The sequence below is a fragment of the Marmota marmota genome, unplaced genomic scaffold, assembly GCF_001458135.2.
Source record: "Marmota marmota marmota unplaced genomic scaffold, marMar, whole genome shotgun sequence".
Lineage (NCBI taxonomy): Eukaryota > Metazoa > Chordata > Mammalia > Rodentia > Sciuridae > Marmota > Marmota marmota.
The window spans coordinates 17400867-17420050 of record NW_026000221.1 but is presented as its reverse complement, the minus strand read 5'-3'; the positions used below and the strand labels follow the sequence as shown (position 1 = coordinate 17420050).

At 36.0% G+C, this 19184-nt stretch overlaps 1 protein-coding gene across 6 annotated transcripts in view; it reads right to left on the bottom strand.

Annotated features, from left to right (window-relative positions):
• Positions 1-19184, bottom strand: part of Cdh8 (cadherin 8) — a 356401-nt gene that overhangs the window by 183548 nt on the left and 153669 nt on the right. For all 6 annotated transcript variants that reach the window (XM_015488796.2, XM_048792057.1, XM_015488797.2 and 3 more), the window contains exon 4: positions 10414-10533. In XM_015488796.2, coding sequence (XP_015344282.1) covers positions 10414-10533 — 120 coding nt within the window. The remainder of the gene's footprint in view (positions 1-10413; positions 10534-19184) is intronic.

The window sequence follows — 19184 nt, the reverse complement described above, 5'->3', positions numbered from 1 at the left end:
TTTCTTCTGCATTGAAGTTGACTCAGCCCCTAGAACAGTACTTTGTAAGGAATAGTCTCTCAGTGAATTTTAATATGTTCAGTGACTCAAAGCTTTAATAAATATATTTTTCTTCTATGAACTTACAAGAAATTAGTATGGTTTGGCTGTTTGTCCCTTTCAAAACTTGTGTTGAAATTTAATTGCCACCACAACATTATTAAGAGGGCAACTTTTAAGAGATGATTTGGCTATAAGAACTTTGTCCCCATGAATGGATTAATGCTGTTAATGCAGGAGTAGGTTTCATTTAAAGTGACAAATTCAACCCCTCATTTGTCTCTTGCTTTTGTCCATCTTTGCCCTTCTGGTAATGGTGCCTTAATGTGCAGTGTTAAGACCCTTCACTGATGCCAGTGCCTTGATCTTGGACTTCCCAGCCTCTTGAACTGTGAGAAAATAAATTTCTGTTCATTATAAATTAGCTAGTCTGCAGTATTCTGTTACAGCAGCACAAAATGAATTCAGGCAGAAACTCCATATAAACACTCACAAGTAATGCTATCTGCAGATGTCTTCCAAAGATGCATGAAGGATTAGAGCTGACTTTTTGTACCTCTTCACCTTTGAGATGGAAAACTCTGGCCCCAGAATGCTCAAGAGTCCAACCCGGCACTGCCCTACTTAACAGGGAGCTATGTGGTGTCATTAATTTAAGCCTGTGAAACATTCTGAATACCTTAGGATCAAATTACTGTTGTGCTTATTCTTACTCTTATATAAATATTTGCACATGTGAAAATTCAGCACCTTGACATTTATTGAAATGGTTGCATTGAAAAATGAGGCAAATTGACTCAGAGATAGGTATTGGCAGTCAGTGTGGGAAAGACAGCTCTTTGTCAACGCGACAACCACACTGGTGCAGCAAATATGCAGAAACAGGACCTACCGGGGTGGGCAGGGTGGGGTGTGGCTCATAAATGCCACTTCCTGCTCTGCTTCTCCTGTGTCCGAACACCAGATATAAGCCCTTTGGTCCTGTACTCAAGGGATGCTCCATCAACAAAATAAGGGTGGTTTTATTTTGTGTATTAAACAAGATCAAAACTCGCTTTCCATCCAAATTATTTTCAAACCAGTGGTCTATGTTATCAATAATTTTCAGTTCCAATGTGGCCCAGGGTTGGGGATATGGCTCAGTGGTATAGCAATTGCCTAGCATGCATGAGGCCCTGGTTCCATCCCCAGTGCATGAGGGCTCACACACACACACACACACACACACACACACACTGTCCCATTTTTTTAAAATGTATTTTTCCCCCAAGTCTACTTTTAAGCACTATAGAAGGTGATGTTATACAGGAATAGATTTTCTATGGTGATACTAATATTTAATTATTGCAATTTTATATAATTGGTGGATGGACAATAGAATCTGGTAGGGGGGTAGATCTTTTCCTTCTAACTATGAAAGACAACTCCAGAAATACATAGTGAAAAGGGGCATAAAATCAATACCACATTTATAAATATTTCCTCTATACCTATTTACCATTTTTGTGCAGTAACTCCACAAGAGAAAGATTTTTAAATGTATGACTTTCTAAAGTTAGTAAAATATGTTGTTAAGAATGCTACCTTGATAGTGCATCAGAACTAAACTCTAATGTTTCGATTGATATCTTAGAGAGAGGACAAAGTTAATCCTGTGAGAACTTTATGGGACTGCTTCTTTCCTTGACCTCATTTGCAAAGAAGAGACTGAGGACCAGCAAGAATCCTTCCCAGCCCTTTTAGTTACTAAATGTTTTAGAACTTTACTGTCCAAGGCCTGGCACACAGTGTCTTCTATTATTCCTATCTTTGTGCAGGGTCGCTAATTTGTACTCCAATGAGTAAGGAAAAAATTAAAAGAAAAAAAGAACTGAAATTTTTGTTGTTCCATCATGCAAATATAATGCTTTTAAAAATCAGTTTCATTACAATTAGGCAATTTCTATTCCCATTTTTAAGAGATCCCAGGTGTCAGAGTGTAAAGGTGGCTTCTAAGATAGATAATACCATAGCAACAACATTGTACTTAATGGCATGGAAAGGAAGGTTCCAGTAGTATTCTGTCACACACAAGGGAAATAACCTGTAAAGAAACCCTCTATGTATATATGTGTATAGATACATATGTACACAAACACACACACACACACACACACAATTTTAACTGTGCTTCCATATAACAACCACTTCAACTCTGTAAACCTGTGAATGCTAAAATTGCAAACTAAATTCCAAATTTATGGTTTTCATGGTCACATAAAATAGCCTAAGCTAGGTGCAGAGGTGCACCCCTGCAATTCCAGCAATTCAGGAGGCAAAGGCAGGAAGATCACAAAAGTTCAAAGCCAACCTCAGCAACTTAGTGAAGGCCTAAGCAACTTAATGATTATCTGAATCAAAATAAGAAAAAGGTTGGGAATGTGGCTCAGTGGATAAGTGTCCCTGGGTTCAATCCCTAGTATACAAAAATAAAATAGAATAAAATAAAAGTAAAAAAAAAGAAAAAAGGGCCTAGCTTATAATAAAATAATCAGACATAAGACTTTGAATGATAAATTACACATAATCACAAAGTGTACAGAGACTCTAGCATAATGCTTAAATCATATTTTCTAGTTTTTTCTTTGTTTTGTTTATATAGCCACAGAGTTCTTAGGCCCTGCCATGACCACTCAAAAAATTGAGTCTTTTATGCTTGTTCTTAACAAAACAGCAGGTAAATAGGAGTTTGAAAAACCTGTTTATTTTATAAGTGATTTATTTAAAAGGCACAAGTAGAAATATTTCTTTTCTGCCATGATATAATCACATAATTTTCTAACTGTAAGGGAAAATTATTTCCAGTATATTTTCAGTATTATGCTGAGGATTTCTTTAAAGTCAGAGTTCTGTAGTAAGTGGAAAGATTTTGAAGGATGATGACTGATTGTCTGATACTGACTTTTGTTTGCAAATAGAACTATCTTGGGCTCCCCTACACCAAACTCTTGAATCCTCCACATCAAATTAATCTAAATCAATTACTCTGACTTTTCAAGAATATTCTACTAATGTTTCCACTCTCTTTTCATGAAATCCAACTCTATTATTTGAATAACAATAAAAATAAACCATCTATTTCATTACCTTACATGTTTTCTTCATAGCACTTTGGGCAATAAACAAGAAAACATCCACTTTATAGCATAAATATTTATGATCCTAATTATTTATGATCACTCTAATTCTATGAACTACACAGTATCAGGTGTATATCTATTTCAAACATCTTTTTGTCTCTGAGAGAGGAGGAAATTAATAAGTAACTATTTGCTTAATTGGAAATAAACATTAATTTTAAATGAGAGCATCAAAATGTTTATAACACCTGTTCTGTTCCTTTCCTTTTTCTTTTTTATTCTAAACCCATTTATTTTTTCCCTTACTTTTTTCACAATTGTCTGCATATGCACATGGGAAGTTTAATACAGCTGAGTTTTAAAGTGGAAAGATGTGATTAGAAACCCAACTCCAACTTGTACTTACTTTCTAGAAGTTAATCAGCTCAGTGCTTTTATTTCTTTTCATGCAAAGTGAAGATGCAGGATTGTAACACCCATTTTACATAGTTACTGAGAGAGTTGCAGAAACAGTACAGAGTAAGTAGCAAAGAAAGAGCAACTTGCTTCCCTTGGATGTTCTGAACAGGGCATGTTAGACAGTGGTTAGATGATTCTTAGAATTATGTGCCACTCCTATGAATGCAATGTCACTGATGCAAGAAGGAAGGAGACTCACAAGCCTCCTTCAGAGGACAGGATGAGCTTGTGATCTATTCCTATGTAGAACTTCTGGGCATACTCTTCATCCCTGGTTACCATCAACAATGCCATAGTTATTATTTCCAAATAATTAGATGCTGGTATCTGTTAAATAAGGCAAGAGGTATAGCTTCTAGAAAGTATCTGTCTCCTCTCTCCATTCAAGTTTGCTTAGTTGGTACCCCCTTCATCCCTGTATCATGACCCCAAGATCATATATGTGTGTGTATATGTTGTATATGATACACAGCATATAATGTTTTATAGTTATATGTCATAATTTTTAATATATGTTCAGTATTTATCATTCACAGCACTCTTCACCTCTAGTGCCTGAAACATGACTTAGAATATAAACGGTGACCAAATGCCAATTAATGTGAAATATGAAGACATTCCCAACTATCAATATATAGCTCAGCATTGTGGGTCTGCCTGAATTTATCTGAATACTGCTTCTCAAAGAACTGCACTAAGCAAATTCTTTAGCTTGTCCCCTTGGCAGGAAAAATGGTAATCTATGCAATCCTGATTAAAAAGACACCCAGTGTGTTTGCAATTTATCACTTTGACTCAGAAGGTTTAAAAATGACTCAATTCCGTGAAGGCATTCCATGAAGACTCCATGTATTATCTTGATTTTTCTAAAAGAGAGCCATTCATTACATGGATTTTTTTTTTCCCAAGCAGTATTTTTTTCCTTGGCTCTTTTATACAGGTTACACTGAGACAAATGTTATTTGTAGCCAATGAAGAAAGATAGTCTGAGTTTCAAAAAAAGGTCAATGAATTAAGTTAGTTTATTTTTAAGCAGGTGATTTTTCATACTCTGGGTTGCCTAGAGCAAAGTTTGGACCGTCCTGAAATTTTACCCTGGTTTCCTTAGATAATTGAGCATTTATTATTCACTTGTCTTACATTTTATTTACTTTCCATCTTCAATGACTTAGAATGGACCACAAGTGTTTTCTCACTACTGTGTTCAAATTAGTGCTTTTTAAATAAATGCCACATCTCTCCCTGTCTGTGCCCAAAATGTTACGAGAAAACATATGGTTTTGGGGGTGGCAGGGAGGGAAAGGCATTTTTTTTAAAAAAGCATTTTTAGAATTCAAATAAATTATTTTCAGTCTTTGACCTGCAATAATAAAAGCTATTCATAAAAAATGATGATTCATTTTACAATTACTACTGCCTCACATCTTCCCCAGCAATACTCTGTTTCCTATGCCTATGTATAAAGGTCTGCTTCCAAGTTATATAGTTTCCTTTCCAAACCAGTAACATCCCCTGGCATAAGCCACATTGCCTGGAAGTCAAATGGGAGTACAAGAGAATGTCAAAAACTTTAGGATGTGAAATCAGTCAGTTTCACTTTGAATCATGCTTCAAACACCTTCAGCAAGAAATGGATCAAGTCAGACTCTATTCTCTAATCAGTAAAACTGAGATGACATTACTATCTATTTCCAAATACTGTGTGGAATAAGTTAATACAAATTTTTGATAATGGATGCAAACGTGATTGGTACAGTGCCAAGAACATAATAAGTGTTCATTGAGTGAGGTGGTTGTTTATTTTCTTGTTTTCATTCTCCAGTTGTTATAATTTTTTAATATAAATTTTTTAGTTTTAGTTGCACACAATACCTTTATTTTCCTTATTTATTTTTATGTGGTGCTGAGGATTGAACCCAGCGCCTCACACATGCTAGGAGAGCGCTCTACCACTGAACCACAGCCCCAGCCCCTGGTTGTTATAATTTGACAGACAATTTTATCTAAAGATGGGGATGGCATATTACCTTTCTTTCTGAAACAGGATTCTGTCATTTGCAAATGGAGACAGAAATTCTTCCCTCTGCAAGTTGGTTTAGTACTCTGTCAAACAGAGAAGACTGTACAAACACAATGATTTTTCTCTTTATTATTTATGTCATTATTATTAGCAGTAGCAGTAGTAGTGTTATCACAATGACCTCTCAAATAGGAAAATACATTAATATCCATTTCTTTCTCATTTACTGGACCCTGAATCTTTCTTCCCACATGACCTAGAAGGAAATCTGAGCCAGAGATTAGCATGGTCTCACAGCTCGATTTTGCAACACAAGAACAGTGTTGTGCTTCCTTGGATACTTAAAGTATAATATTAGATATGAAAATAGCACAAGTGTTCATCCTATATAAATTTCAAACTATAAGCAGTAATACTTGGAGTTAAAATATATTATTTTTGTCAGAAAAACAGAAAGAGTATACACCAGAATTTCCCAGAGGGATCCTTTAACACTGTTTCTATGAATTATGAGCAAGATTTTCTCTTTCTAATAATTTGCTCTTACTTTATCCCTCTCTCCTTCCATGGCTTCTAGTCCCTTCCTCACTCTCCCCCATCCTTTGTTTTCTCTCAGTTACTTGTTCATGTATGTTTAGGTGCCAGACAACCTCCTAGGAACAGGAGTAGAAAGAAAACCAACAAATCAGACAAGCCCCATTCTTTCTCCAACTATATATGCTGGTATGGAAACTGACTTAAAAATATAAAGAGTCAATAGACAAGACAATTACTGATTTAGTTAAGCTCAAACAAGAAAATTAAACAGAATAAATGGCAAGTCTCTCTGTGGTCTGAAGCTGATACCTGAAATAAGATCAGAGAGATCGTTACGACCACAGTACATAATTCCATAAAGTGGGAATGTAATAAGCAAGGAGGAGCAGAATTTATTTGTTTCCAAGTTAGGAGTGCTGCTCATAGCATTCTTTTGAGGAATAAACAAGATAAATAAAGGATTTTTTTCCCTTTTTTGTTTATCGAAAATATTCTAGCCTCAAGGATTTGATGACAGTGGTCTATGAACTACCTTCTTCTCTGAAGATCATAAAGGTGGTGGCATTGCACAGCCTGGGAGGGAAAATTCACTGCCATCATATTGACCATTCTAGCTACTCTTGCTCCAGGTGAGATGCTTGCTGGAATAGCCAGAATCCTGGAGTAAATGGAATGGAGGAGAATGAGCCGACACAAGTGGTGATATTCACTAGTATGGAGCCAGCATTTTATGATCCAATTATACTGTGTCACTTTCTGAACTTGCGAACTGACCGACCAAGTAGAGTCAATGTTTCAGGCACTCTTTCAGAACCATGTTGGTCTTATAGAAAGAGTCTTTGCTCATCTGTGAAAGTTTTTTATCTTTTATGGTACTAGAATTTTAAGTCTCTGGTCAAAATTAGTGAACGTTCTTAATAATTTTGAGGCACAGCATATATTTCTTTTTTTTTGAGAGAGAGAGAAAATTTTTTAATATTTATTTTTTAGTTTTCGGTGGACACAACATCTTTATTTTATTTTTATGTGATGCTGAGGATTGAACCCAGCGCCCTGTGCATGCCAGGCGAGAACACTATGGCTTGAGCCACATCCCCAGCCCCAAGCATATATTTCTTAAAAATAAAAGCACCTACTAAAGCCCCTGCTATCGGTTTGTTCACCAAACATCTGTTAACCCTGAATATTATGATTTTTTTTTTAATATTACATTCATTTATTTGGTACGGTAAGAAGTTGTTATCTCTTTTCTTTCAATGTGCATGTTGGGTCAGCCAGAGGCCTGAGGCTTGGATTTCAAGAACTTGCCAAGGAGTGCAGTTAGCTGAGGAATTCAAGCCAAACTTTCTCTTGCCACACAATGACTGAGCATGGTGGGTGTGATAAAGCCTGGCCCCTTTTCTGCAATGTGGGACTCCTAAGGGTCATCTTTGCTCCAAGGATCCCCATAGGTTTGGCCAAGATATTGTTTGGTCCACATTACCTTATCCTGCTTCTTCTTCGTCTTTCCTTGCTTGTATAGCCGATCTGCATCTGATATGAAGAATTTCTCTACACAGGCTTTTTTTCCTGCCTCCTTTATCTTTCTTAGACATAACTCCCCAGTAAGAATAAGCCACTTGTACTGCTAACTCTGTCTCAGCATCTATTTTCCATTGTACTTAAGCGATACACATCTTTTGGTCACCAGAAAGTGTATTAAATTCCATATGTTCAAAAAATTAAAAGTCCAAGTGTTCAATGCTCTCTGTCCATTTTTTTCTATATTTTTCTAATAGAAAAAAAATTAAACAGTGTTCTCCATCTGTTTCTGCATGGCTCTAATCCTCTCTCTCTCTCAACACACATACCAATACACATACACACACACACACACACACACACATTCATACCAGTCTCAAAAAAAGACAAAGAAAGGAGGAGACTCATAGAACTAAACAATTTCCACTTTCATTTTCACACACTCAAATATAATTATTCAGGCGTTTACACAAACTCTTTACATTTCAACCATATATCTGTCTGTTTCAGCTATAGAATAAAGACTTACTCTTTGCTGATTGTCAGCTGCATTGAGACTGCTTTAGTTAAAAACTTCAAGCTCATTCACCCAACATATACAAAGCAACTACTATGTGAATTGTTCAAGTATCATTTCTCTCCATGACATTATATATGATAGTGTCAGAATAAATCTTCTAAAACATAAACCAGATATTTTATGGCTCTCATATTGGAAATCGTAAAGCTAAAATAGTTGTGTTTAGATACACATAATGATGAGTAGAAATTTAAATATTAGATGAAACTGACAACATTTAATTAAACAAATGGATACACACACACACACACACACACACACACACATATACACATAAAGATATACATCAATGAAGCCTAAAATTGCCCAAATCTTTTAACTTATAGGGAGGGGGCTTTAATTATCTACATCTCAGTGTAATTTATTCTTAAGATATAAATTATTTAAATGGCATTACCATGCTTCTTTTATTTATGTTGAAAGAAAAAATCTGTCTTTCAAAATGGATCATGAGATATTTGCAAGCTGAGACCAGCCTCTATGTTTTTTTTTTCTTCCTATGTTTAATTCAGTGCCTGACACATAGTGAATGCTCAAAAGATATCTGCTGGATTAACATCTGTATTATACTCAGAACAGTGAACAAAAAGACTCAAGTGAACAACGGCCAAGAATGGAAGAAGAACACTATTCTATTCCACTTAGGTAATTAGCACAGTGCTTTCTTAAGAAGCCCCGTACCATAATTATTGACTATGAAAGGTGAAGTGAAGTTCAAAGACATCTGACAGTAGCTTTGAAATTAGGGACCTGGAGGCAATTCCTAAGTCTGCTCCTAACTCTGCCACTCTAACTTTGGCCAAGTAATAGGACATATCGAGACTTCCTTTTCCCTTAAGACTCAGGGCTGACTGCCTGCTCTGCCACTTCTCCAGGGTGATCCAGGGACCCAATGAAATAGAATTTATGACATGCTTCCTTCCTGGCTGAGGATGAATATATAATCACACCTGCAATTAATGCACTTTACAAGAGTGCCTTCCTGCTTCCAAATCTAAGTTCAATTTTAAGCCATGACCTACTTATGAATAAATGTACTTTTTTTTGTTTTACTTTTAAATGCATGAGGATTTTACTCCTTGACTTAAGAAAATAAAAAGCACACAGAAACTTTGAATTTTTAATTTAATTAAAAATTGACTTAATAGCAAGTCATGGAAATTTATCTCAATAATGCTAAAAATAAATAAATAATATATGTGCAGGTGTGTATACACATATGTTATATTAATTTTTTTCTATTTGGAAATTTGTGGACAAAACCACCAGATACAGAAGAAAAACACAAAAAGATGCTGTTTTTAATACTTATTTTTAGAAGAACTTTTAAGAATAATGTTGTTCTTAATAATTTTAAAATGTGATACAACAAAATCCCACAGGATTTAAAAGTTATTCTCTTAATATATTATTAAATTAAAACAATTAGAAAAATACCTCTTCGAGTACAAAATCTACTGTTTTTATGACGTTATTTTCCAAAACATTTTTTTAAATGAGAGTTGTTGTTTTTACTTTTATTTGCATTTGATTGTTTTTAGAATAATTTAATTCATGGTCTTTAAAAGTTGTACCACCAGACCTCAGAGTATTGGCTGGATTGAATACTGAACAGAAAATATCTTCATAAGAACTCTAAAGGATAGACATCAGTATTCTGTTTTACCAATGAGGACTCTAATGGCAAATGTAATACTATCTAACATGCATTGAATGATTTCCATATACCATATGCAGCATGTTGTATATTTATTGCTTTATCTGATATTCATTCTAACACTAGGAGGTAGGTTCCATGCCCATTTTATATATTTGTGAATTAAAACTTAAGAATTTACTTATCAAGCACAATACAGCTTATGCATGACTGAAATTATATTTACCCTCTTATTCCAGCAAGAAAAATCATTATCAGAACATCTTAGAAATAGGTGATAGTCTGCATAGGCTCTGCCATTTGTTTTCATCAGTATCAAAATGGTTGTAAAGGATACTCTGAGCCTCACAGTGCACATCCAAATAGTATGAATACAGGTGATGAAATACTTAGCCAGAACATTTCATAATCCAATCCCAAGAAAAATGTTTCCCTGAAGCATAAAACATGGTAAATAGAATTAAAAATGTAGGACACAAACCTGTTTCAGGCTCAATGGAGAAATAAGGCTGTCCTTCCAAGATACTATAAACCAGCTTTGCACTGTTTCCATAAACTGGGTCATCAGCATCCGTAGCTGTTACATTAGTGACAGACGTACCTAATAAAAAGGAGAAGAAAAAAAGTAATAATTAGCACTTTAATTCTTCGCCAAGAGCTAAATTTTGCCAAGCATATCATACAGAAATCCATGTTGGGAATAAAGAAGAAAGAAATCTCTTTTTAAAAAAATGGAGATAAACTGCTGGGTTCTAATTTCAACAACATCCAAGTCTTTTAAAAGAAATGGTACTGCTAGGCTGGAGTACTACATAAAGAAGGCCCTTTCAGTATCTGTATTATTTCAGATTTCTTTGTAGTTTTCATTTTAAAACTACCTATTAGATTCAAGTTGGCTTGGAGAATATGCAAAGGAATCATATCAAAGGAATTTGAAACATAGGTTAATAATATAATATAGCCATGTAGCATTTAGGTTTTGCAAAAACACAACTGAAAGTACCTGGAAAAATTGGCTGCTGAAAAAGCTGTACAAAAATATCAAAGGAATATTTTATCCTATGGTATTTAATTCCTCAGACTATAAAATTAGATCGGAACTACCAATTAATCAGCATGCTTAGATAATTAGGCCTATGGATAATAGAATCAAAATCTTTTTCTTTTCCAGATTAATCTTCAACAATTCCACACATGTCTTGCCTGAACTGGAGTGTATATTTTAAGACAAAACCTCTATACTCAGGAAGCTTACAGTTTGGTGGTGGGAAGGAAAAGAAGGAAACAGATGAATTTAAGGAGAAATTGAGCTGAATGTCATAGTGTCAAGGAAGGAAACCTCACTTGGTCCAGCATAGACAGGATGGTCAAAGACAGGTTGCTGAGAGAGAATGCATCTAAGTTAAATCATTAAAGGCATGTCAACTTTAACATAGGAGTATGGTAGGGAAGGAGCTCCCAACAATGTGTTAAGCACAGTAAAGGCAAAGTAGCGACCCTGGGCCATTTGGGGAATTTCTGAACCTTGGGATAACTTGGAGAAGTCTGGATTGATAACAGGAATCATGGCCTATATGCACAGAGCCAAAGCCTTCTGCACTTGTGTTACATACACACAGTAATTACTGAATACATATTTAGTAACTGAACAAAAGTGTGAGTGAATAAGGTATCTGATGACTTAAAGAATGGTAGATGTCACAGAGCAGTTTTTTGGAAAACTGATGCTCAGATTTCTTGCAGAATTTTTACTGGAGGGTGCTCTGCATCTATCTGTGTGGGGGCTGGGCAAGAGCACAAGAGTTGTGAGGCAGTGACAATACAGGTCTCAGTGGACTCCATGTTGGCTCTAGAACGGGGCTGCCCATCAAGGAGATAAGACCCAGCCTTCACGCTGCAGCACTGAGGAGCCCTGAGGTATGAGCTGCCCCCTGAGCATGCAGAGCTGGCATGATCCAGGCCGTCATTTTGGAAGAGGACAACAGTGAATTGGTTGTAAGGATCTGATCATCAGCTAGGGCTGTGAATACTCCAAGCTCCCATGCACCTAGGGGAAGTGTTTTAATCCTGAAGGAGATGCAGTATGTATATGAGCAGAATACCTCAGTGATGTCCGAAAAAAGGGTAAGGTCTTGCAATATCTTGCCAATCTAAATCCTTTTGACATGTCTGAATTGCAGTCACTCTTCAAGATAATGTAACAATAATATTTGTTGAGAAGTCATTAATCTTATAAAATTGAAATTTCTACTTGGAATGATGATTTTGAGATTCTACAAAATCTACAATCAACAACAACAACAACAAAAAAATGCATTGAATACCTCTTGTGCAGCACACTCCACCTTACGCTGGAAAAATATATATCCACACCACACATGTGTGCACACACATACGAACACACATGTGTTTAAATCAAGACTCATCGATCTTGCTAGTGAACTGAACATATAAAAGTACAATATTTGTTGTTATTTGAAAATTACATTGGTTGTGGAAGAATTGGAGGCAAAACCTTCCAGGTGAAAGATAACAAGGAAAAAGTGATAATAGGAACAATCAATTATCAAAGTTAAGGGTAAAGATTTGAGCTAAGGGAATATTTGAATGTCAGATTGGAGAACACCGGCTTCACCATTATGAAGCAGAGAAGATATTTCAGGTAAAGATAAGTCCTATGTTGGGGGTCACCCCTGCTCTTAGTGCTCCAAGATTTAATTGGAAATCAGAGAATATTAGGAGCACTGCTGGGAGGCACCTGTGATCCTCAAAATTTGGAAGACTGAGGCAGGAGGATTGCAAGTTTGAGGCCGGCTTCAGCAACTTAGTCAGACCCTATCTCAAAATAAAAAATAAAAAGGGATGGGAACATAGCTCAGTCATAAAATACCTGTGAATTCAATTCCCATTACCATAAATAAATAAATAAGAATAAAAAGTAAGAAGGTCTGGCGATATACTCAGTGGTAAAGCACCCCTAGGTATAATCCCCCCTGCCAGTTTTTTTTTTCTTTTTTTAACTAGGAGAACAACTAATTACAATTTTACAGCAGAAGTCTACTTTAAGCAGTGATCAAACATTAACCCAGGGAAATTATGATAACAACAGATATCTGTGCTAATTCCCATGATTTGATCCTTGTACTAATATGTTACACTGAACATAAAGTGAGAGGTGCCTGGGTTTGAATGTGTTGCACCCAAAATTCAGGAGGTGCCAATGTGTTAGAATTGAGAGTGGAAGGCCTTTAAGAGGCAATTAGGACACCAGAGTTCTTTGCTTATAACTGGGGGAGTTCCTCTCTCTTGCCTGTCCACCTTCTGCATGTGAGGACATAGCATTTCTTCCCTCCAGAGGATGCAGCTAGAAGGTCCTCACCAAATACCAACACCTTGATCTTGAATCACCCATTGTCTCCAACTAAGATAAAATAAATTTCTGTCCTTCATAAGTTTACCCAGTCCCAGGTATTCTGTTATAGCACCAACAACTGGACTAAAAAGGGGTATACTGCAACTATATTTGCAACTTTTCTATAGGTCTAAAATTAATTTAAAAATATTAAAGAAAAAGAAGAAATAGAGAGAAAAAGACTTATGAGAAAGGGGAAACTCTTCTGTGCAGAAGACCCTGGGATGAGTTCATTTTTCTTTGCTGTCTAATGTGTTGAAGTTAATTCTTTTTATGGCATTACTGGAGATTGTACCCAGGACTTCATACATGCTAGACAAGAAATCTGTCACTAAGCTACATCCCAGCGCTTTTTAATTTATTTTGAGACACTGTCTTGCTAAGTTGTTGAAGCTGACATCTAACTTGTGATTCTCAGACCTTAACTTCCCAATTTGGTGGGATGTGGTACTTTGATTTCTTAAAGAAAAAATTTAATTCTTCCATTATTAAAATAAGCTTAATACTTAATATGAGGTTAAGTTAATGAATCTAGGCATTCAGTTCTTGTCATTGCCTAAGCCCTGAAAAGAGAAATGAATGGTCAAAAATTTCTATCATGACCCAAATTGCTTTTTTAGTGATGACTCTTAAATGAGGAAGTATCTTCTTAGACAAATAAATAAATAAATAAATACATAATAAATCCAAATATTTTCTGAAGGATATCATCATGGTATAAATCTGCAGACAGGTGTGTTTTGGCAGAACAGTATAGAGTTAAGAGTTTTATATAAAAAATGGCCCAAACTTGTTCTGAAACACTAATCTTTATCTTTTTACCTGAGGTAGTCTCAGAATAAATTCTACAATATATATTTGTGTTATTATGAGAAGAATACAAAATAATATATGTTAGTGTCTTACAAAAATTATCACATGCTAAGCCTATGAGCAACAATTTCGCCTCTGGATGAGACTCTGGCTTTGGAAAATAGATCCCTAGGGCCCTTTTTCACAATAAGATGGAGACACTAGGAGAGTATTTTTAAAATCTTCTCAGGCAATTCCACTGTAAAGTCACCATTCAACACACATGTAGTAGGCATCCAACTTTAAATTTTGTTTTCACCTCTTCACCTTAGAGACATTAATTTCTAGCATGAATACTTTGGAAAAAAATTCTTTTTTTCAGACTTGTTTGTAAAATGAAGTGTTTTTAAATCATTCACAATGCAGAAAAGACATGAAGACCTTTTCTGGTTAAATGGAAGATGAGAATACTTTCTAGGGAGTTTGCTATCGCAAGGCTGATGATAATCATTTGATCATTTCCATTTATTGCTTATTGTAATGTGATCATATCTTATCATGAGATATTACTAGCTCAGGAGTAAAGGGCCAGGTTTCTATCATTTAAATGCTCTGTAATTCAGTTTTTTTAATATGCAAAGATGATCATTATTATTCTGCAAACCTCAATCTTTTTTGTGAGGATCAAATGTGGTTATATGAGTTTATGGGAGAGGCTGAGAGAGTAAATTTGGAGTCAAACTATCTTGAATATTTGTTTCAGACTCCATCTCCAAATTTTACTAATTCTTTGTACTTGAACAAATAGCAAAACTTTTCTAATCCTTGGTTTCCTAATCTGTGAAAAGGAAGATGATAGTTTTTGTCACATCATAGACTTTTTGAGATAATTAGATGCAATTATTTAGGTAAAGAATTATTGATATGATGTTATTAAGAGCTCACTGTCATTCTTTTGATAAATACATTACATGTAAATATATGTAAAACTGAATAATAAACTAGTCTTTTAAATTCTAAGTGGTGGTAGATGTTTTAATGTATAATTGTCATTTTGCATAATAGTAATATATTTCCATAAATTTGAGAGGAAACCACAGGAAAAGGAACCTTATAACCATAACAATAAGAAGGTTAGATACAAGAAATAAGTTTTGGTGCTCTGTAGTACAGCAGGGTAATCATAATAATGCATTATTATCATTAATAATGATAAAAAACATAAGGTGATAAATATGTTAATCATCCTGAGTTGATTCTTTCCAAAGAGAAACATGAATCAAAAGTCACAATCTTACAATCCACCACAAAATATGTACAAATATTATATGTCAATGAAAAGTACTTTTTAAGAAAGTGATTTCCTTAGTAAAATTGCCCAACCAGAGCTAGACACACAGCTTTACATTCTTCTATCCAACCTATCTCACATCATTTTCTTCTTTCAAATAAAAATTAGTCCTGGCTGAAGAATTAAAAGTGTTTAACAAAGTATGCATCAGGCACACTGTACCCTCAGTACAAAGTTGTTTGATGTTATTTGGATGGATGGCATTCAGAAGAATGTCATCTCTCCCATCCACCCAAATCTCACACAGTTGCCAAGATGATCTACAGGGCTGGGTACCACAACAGCAATGTATGGTTTAAATATGAGGTATTACCCAAATGCTCATGCATGAGACAATGTAAGAATTTTCAGAGGTGAAATGAATAGAGTTTGAGAGGTGTGACCTAATGGGTGGATTAATCTATCAATATGGATTATATGGGTGGTAACTTTAGGCAGGTAGGTTGTGGCTGGAGGATATAGGTCACTAAGGCTCTCTCTCTCTCTCTCTCTCTCTCTCTCTCTCCAGCACTCCTTCCTGTCAAGGATAATACTCCTCCTAACTGTGATCCAAGACAGTTGATGCTCCTGTACACTGGAATAGATGTGCGTGGTGGTTTTGTGGATGCATTTGTCAAGTGATTACCCGTAAGGGGGGAAATGGATGCTTTGAGGTTAATCTTGCAGCAGAAAACATTTCTAGCTGCAATGTAGGCTCCTCCATGGAAATGCATGCAGAATGCAGACCACGGAGGTAAATTGAAAAGTGTAAACCTTGAAGGATAATGTTTCTTCAGAGCAGCAACTGTTGGTGTGTGATAAATAGGACCCTGAGCCATACCCAGGAAATATAACCACCGGGATTCTTTGTTTGTGTTTTCATTTGGAACTGTTTTTGTCCCTTTGTCGAGGATACAAGAGACTCATTTAGCTGGTGACTATAAATTTGACACTGTGCCATTTCTCCAAGAAAGCCCCTATTATAATCCAAACTTGATGCTGATCCTAATTATAATAATATAGCTGTTGTATTTCCAGCTGTTGTCAACAAAAAATGATCCCTGTCGCCACAATGCAGTCGGCTAGTATGAAGTCAAGTGCGAATACGTCAATTCCAAGGTGAATTCTCCTTTAAACAAACCCATTTTTTTTTCTGCATTTCACTTCTTGGTTAAGTGGAATCTGCCAATATGCTGCTTGGATGTTAATTAACAACAGAGGATCTACAATATCATTTGCCTCTTGCCACACATGAAAGTTTCCTCACATTAACTGTAAGACTCATACTTTCCTCCAATCATGACAGCAAACACTGCAAGCAAAATTAACCATCAAAGATGTTATTCTTCAGATTAGAGGTTCCAGTTTGCTGACAAACTAAGATGAAAGGCCTTCGGGAAAATAAGATGTTGGGGTTTGGGTAGTGCAGCCCTGTTAGCTAGGCTATACTTTTTTTATGAGCCAGTCAGCACACCGATTGTGCACATTATTCAGAAAGAAAAATGCTAGAGCTGACACCCCAAGCAGGAAAACAAAGGTTTGGTGCAGCGTGAAAATGTGCACACTGGAAAAGCTAAAAGGATTATGATGAAAAGTGCACAAACCCCATTTGCAAGGCATCCCTTGCAGTACATATTTAGAGAATAAGCATTCTAAGAGCAGGTGGGGGAAATAAAGAAGTTCAACCTTGGTGATAGCTGAAATTCAGAAAGGCCTGCAATCCCAGCCTCCAATTGTTAACAATTGTCAAACTTTGGATTTGAACTTCTAGCTCACCTGGTTCCCAGTTCAGTGTGTACAATCTATGGGCAGAATGCCTGATATTATCACCTGAAAATGCTTTACCTAAACATTCGAGCATCTCAAATGCCTATACCAGGTCTTGGACATGATGCAACTGTTTTCATTATTTTAATAAAACTCAATCTTCACCTCAACTTTTCTCATCCCCCTTATTAATTCCTTCAAGTACTAGAGTGCAATACAATAGGTACTGGGGCACAGGTATTGCCATGACAACCTGTTTTTCGTTGCTGTTGTATAGCTGAGCAATAATTTCACATGACCTGTATAACTTGTTGACATTTAAATTAACACTTACTAGAAGCTGAAACTGGATGTTTCCAATGTGTTGTACCAAATTCATTACTTTTTAGTTTTACAAACGATGCTTTGGGATATTTTCTTACATGACTGGCATATATTTCTGTAGGCTTTTTGTCGGTTTGTTTCTTATTTCTCCAGTTCCAATAGAGCACAATCCTGTGATTAAGGAAAAAGCTGAGAAATAGATGCAGGCAGCCCATGCATTTTCCCTTCCCTCTCTCTAGCTAAAACCGGAGTCTTCAACTTTCATTTGTTCAGATAGGGCATCAAACAAATTTTCCCAGTGGGAAACGTGGCCTAAATCCTACCAGTATTTTTCGGTTTTGCTTCTTAATTATAGAAGACACATGCCAAATATCCAAACCTCCAAGGGACGCCTTAGGGGGTCTTTACTGAATGATGAGGATTATACATGGATCAGTAAAAATTAGGACCTTTTAAAAATTTAACCCTACACATGAAGATTTCTTCCCCAGTCAATTTGTGGGGGAAATGGTGAACCACACCATCGGACCATTGAACTATAAGCCAGAGGACAGGACTTCTGCTTCCTTCCAGGAACTTCTAGTATGAATTACTGTTGCTTAAAGATACGAAATGATAGTAGAATAGACCCTTCTGTTTTGTTGGTGATCAATCTTTCTATTAATAATAGCCGACAGAATAAGAAGCCGAAGCAGTGTGTCTCATCGTTTCACTTCAAAACCCCTTCTTTTAAGACATATACCACACAATGGGATCCTCAATCATCAGTTCCCCCGTTTATCTTTGTTTTTTGCAAAGACCTAACCGTGGCTCACTGGGTGTTCTCTTCCCAAGCCAACTCTCAGCTGGTAGTGAAACCTTGCTGCCAAATTCCACATGCTCCAAATTGAATTTATTATGGAAACAGGGACAGATTCTTAACTGCAGTCGCGTGCAGGGACAACACCAAAATGTATCCTGTCATTTTTCTGGCTGCATGATTTGGGACATTAACTGGGGAAATAAAATTCAGTTTTGGTATTTTCTTCTGGAGCTTTTAGAGATCTAAACAGTTGTGTAACTTAATGAAACACCCATGCACACTTAACATTGTGTTTTCAGAATGAGCCTAAAACTTTCAGAAACAATTAAAATACTTCAAAAAATGCAGTTGAGCACACAGATGTCTTCTATTCACCCATGCATCATCCCAGTAAACATCTGTATTGTGCATTGGGTGAGAGAAATGGAAAATATTGTATGAAAATGTGTGACTGTAAAATATCACCCATGTTTACTATGCACAGGAGAAAAGTACCTTCTGCATCCCTCAAGAACAATGATAGGATGGTGGCCTGCAAACAGATAATGAGGACGATTGGAGGCCTGGTTGTGAAAACTAATAAGCTTCCTGTTTTACAGTTCTGTGTGCATAAATAAACCCTTTCAGAATTGAGAGGACTCTCTTCTAACACTCCAGGGGGAAAAAAAAAAGGTATTTTCTTTGCCTAGGCTACCTGTTCCCAGCTATCTTGTGCATCTGTTATCCATGGGATGAAATCCTATAAATACTTGAGAACTAAACTGGCATCATCTCTGCTTTAGACTGGCAGCTTTATCAATCCTGACCTTGCAAAATTATGCTACC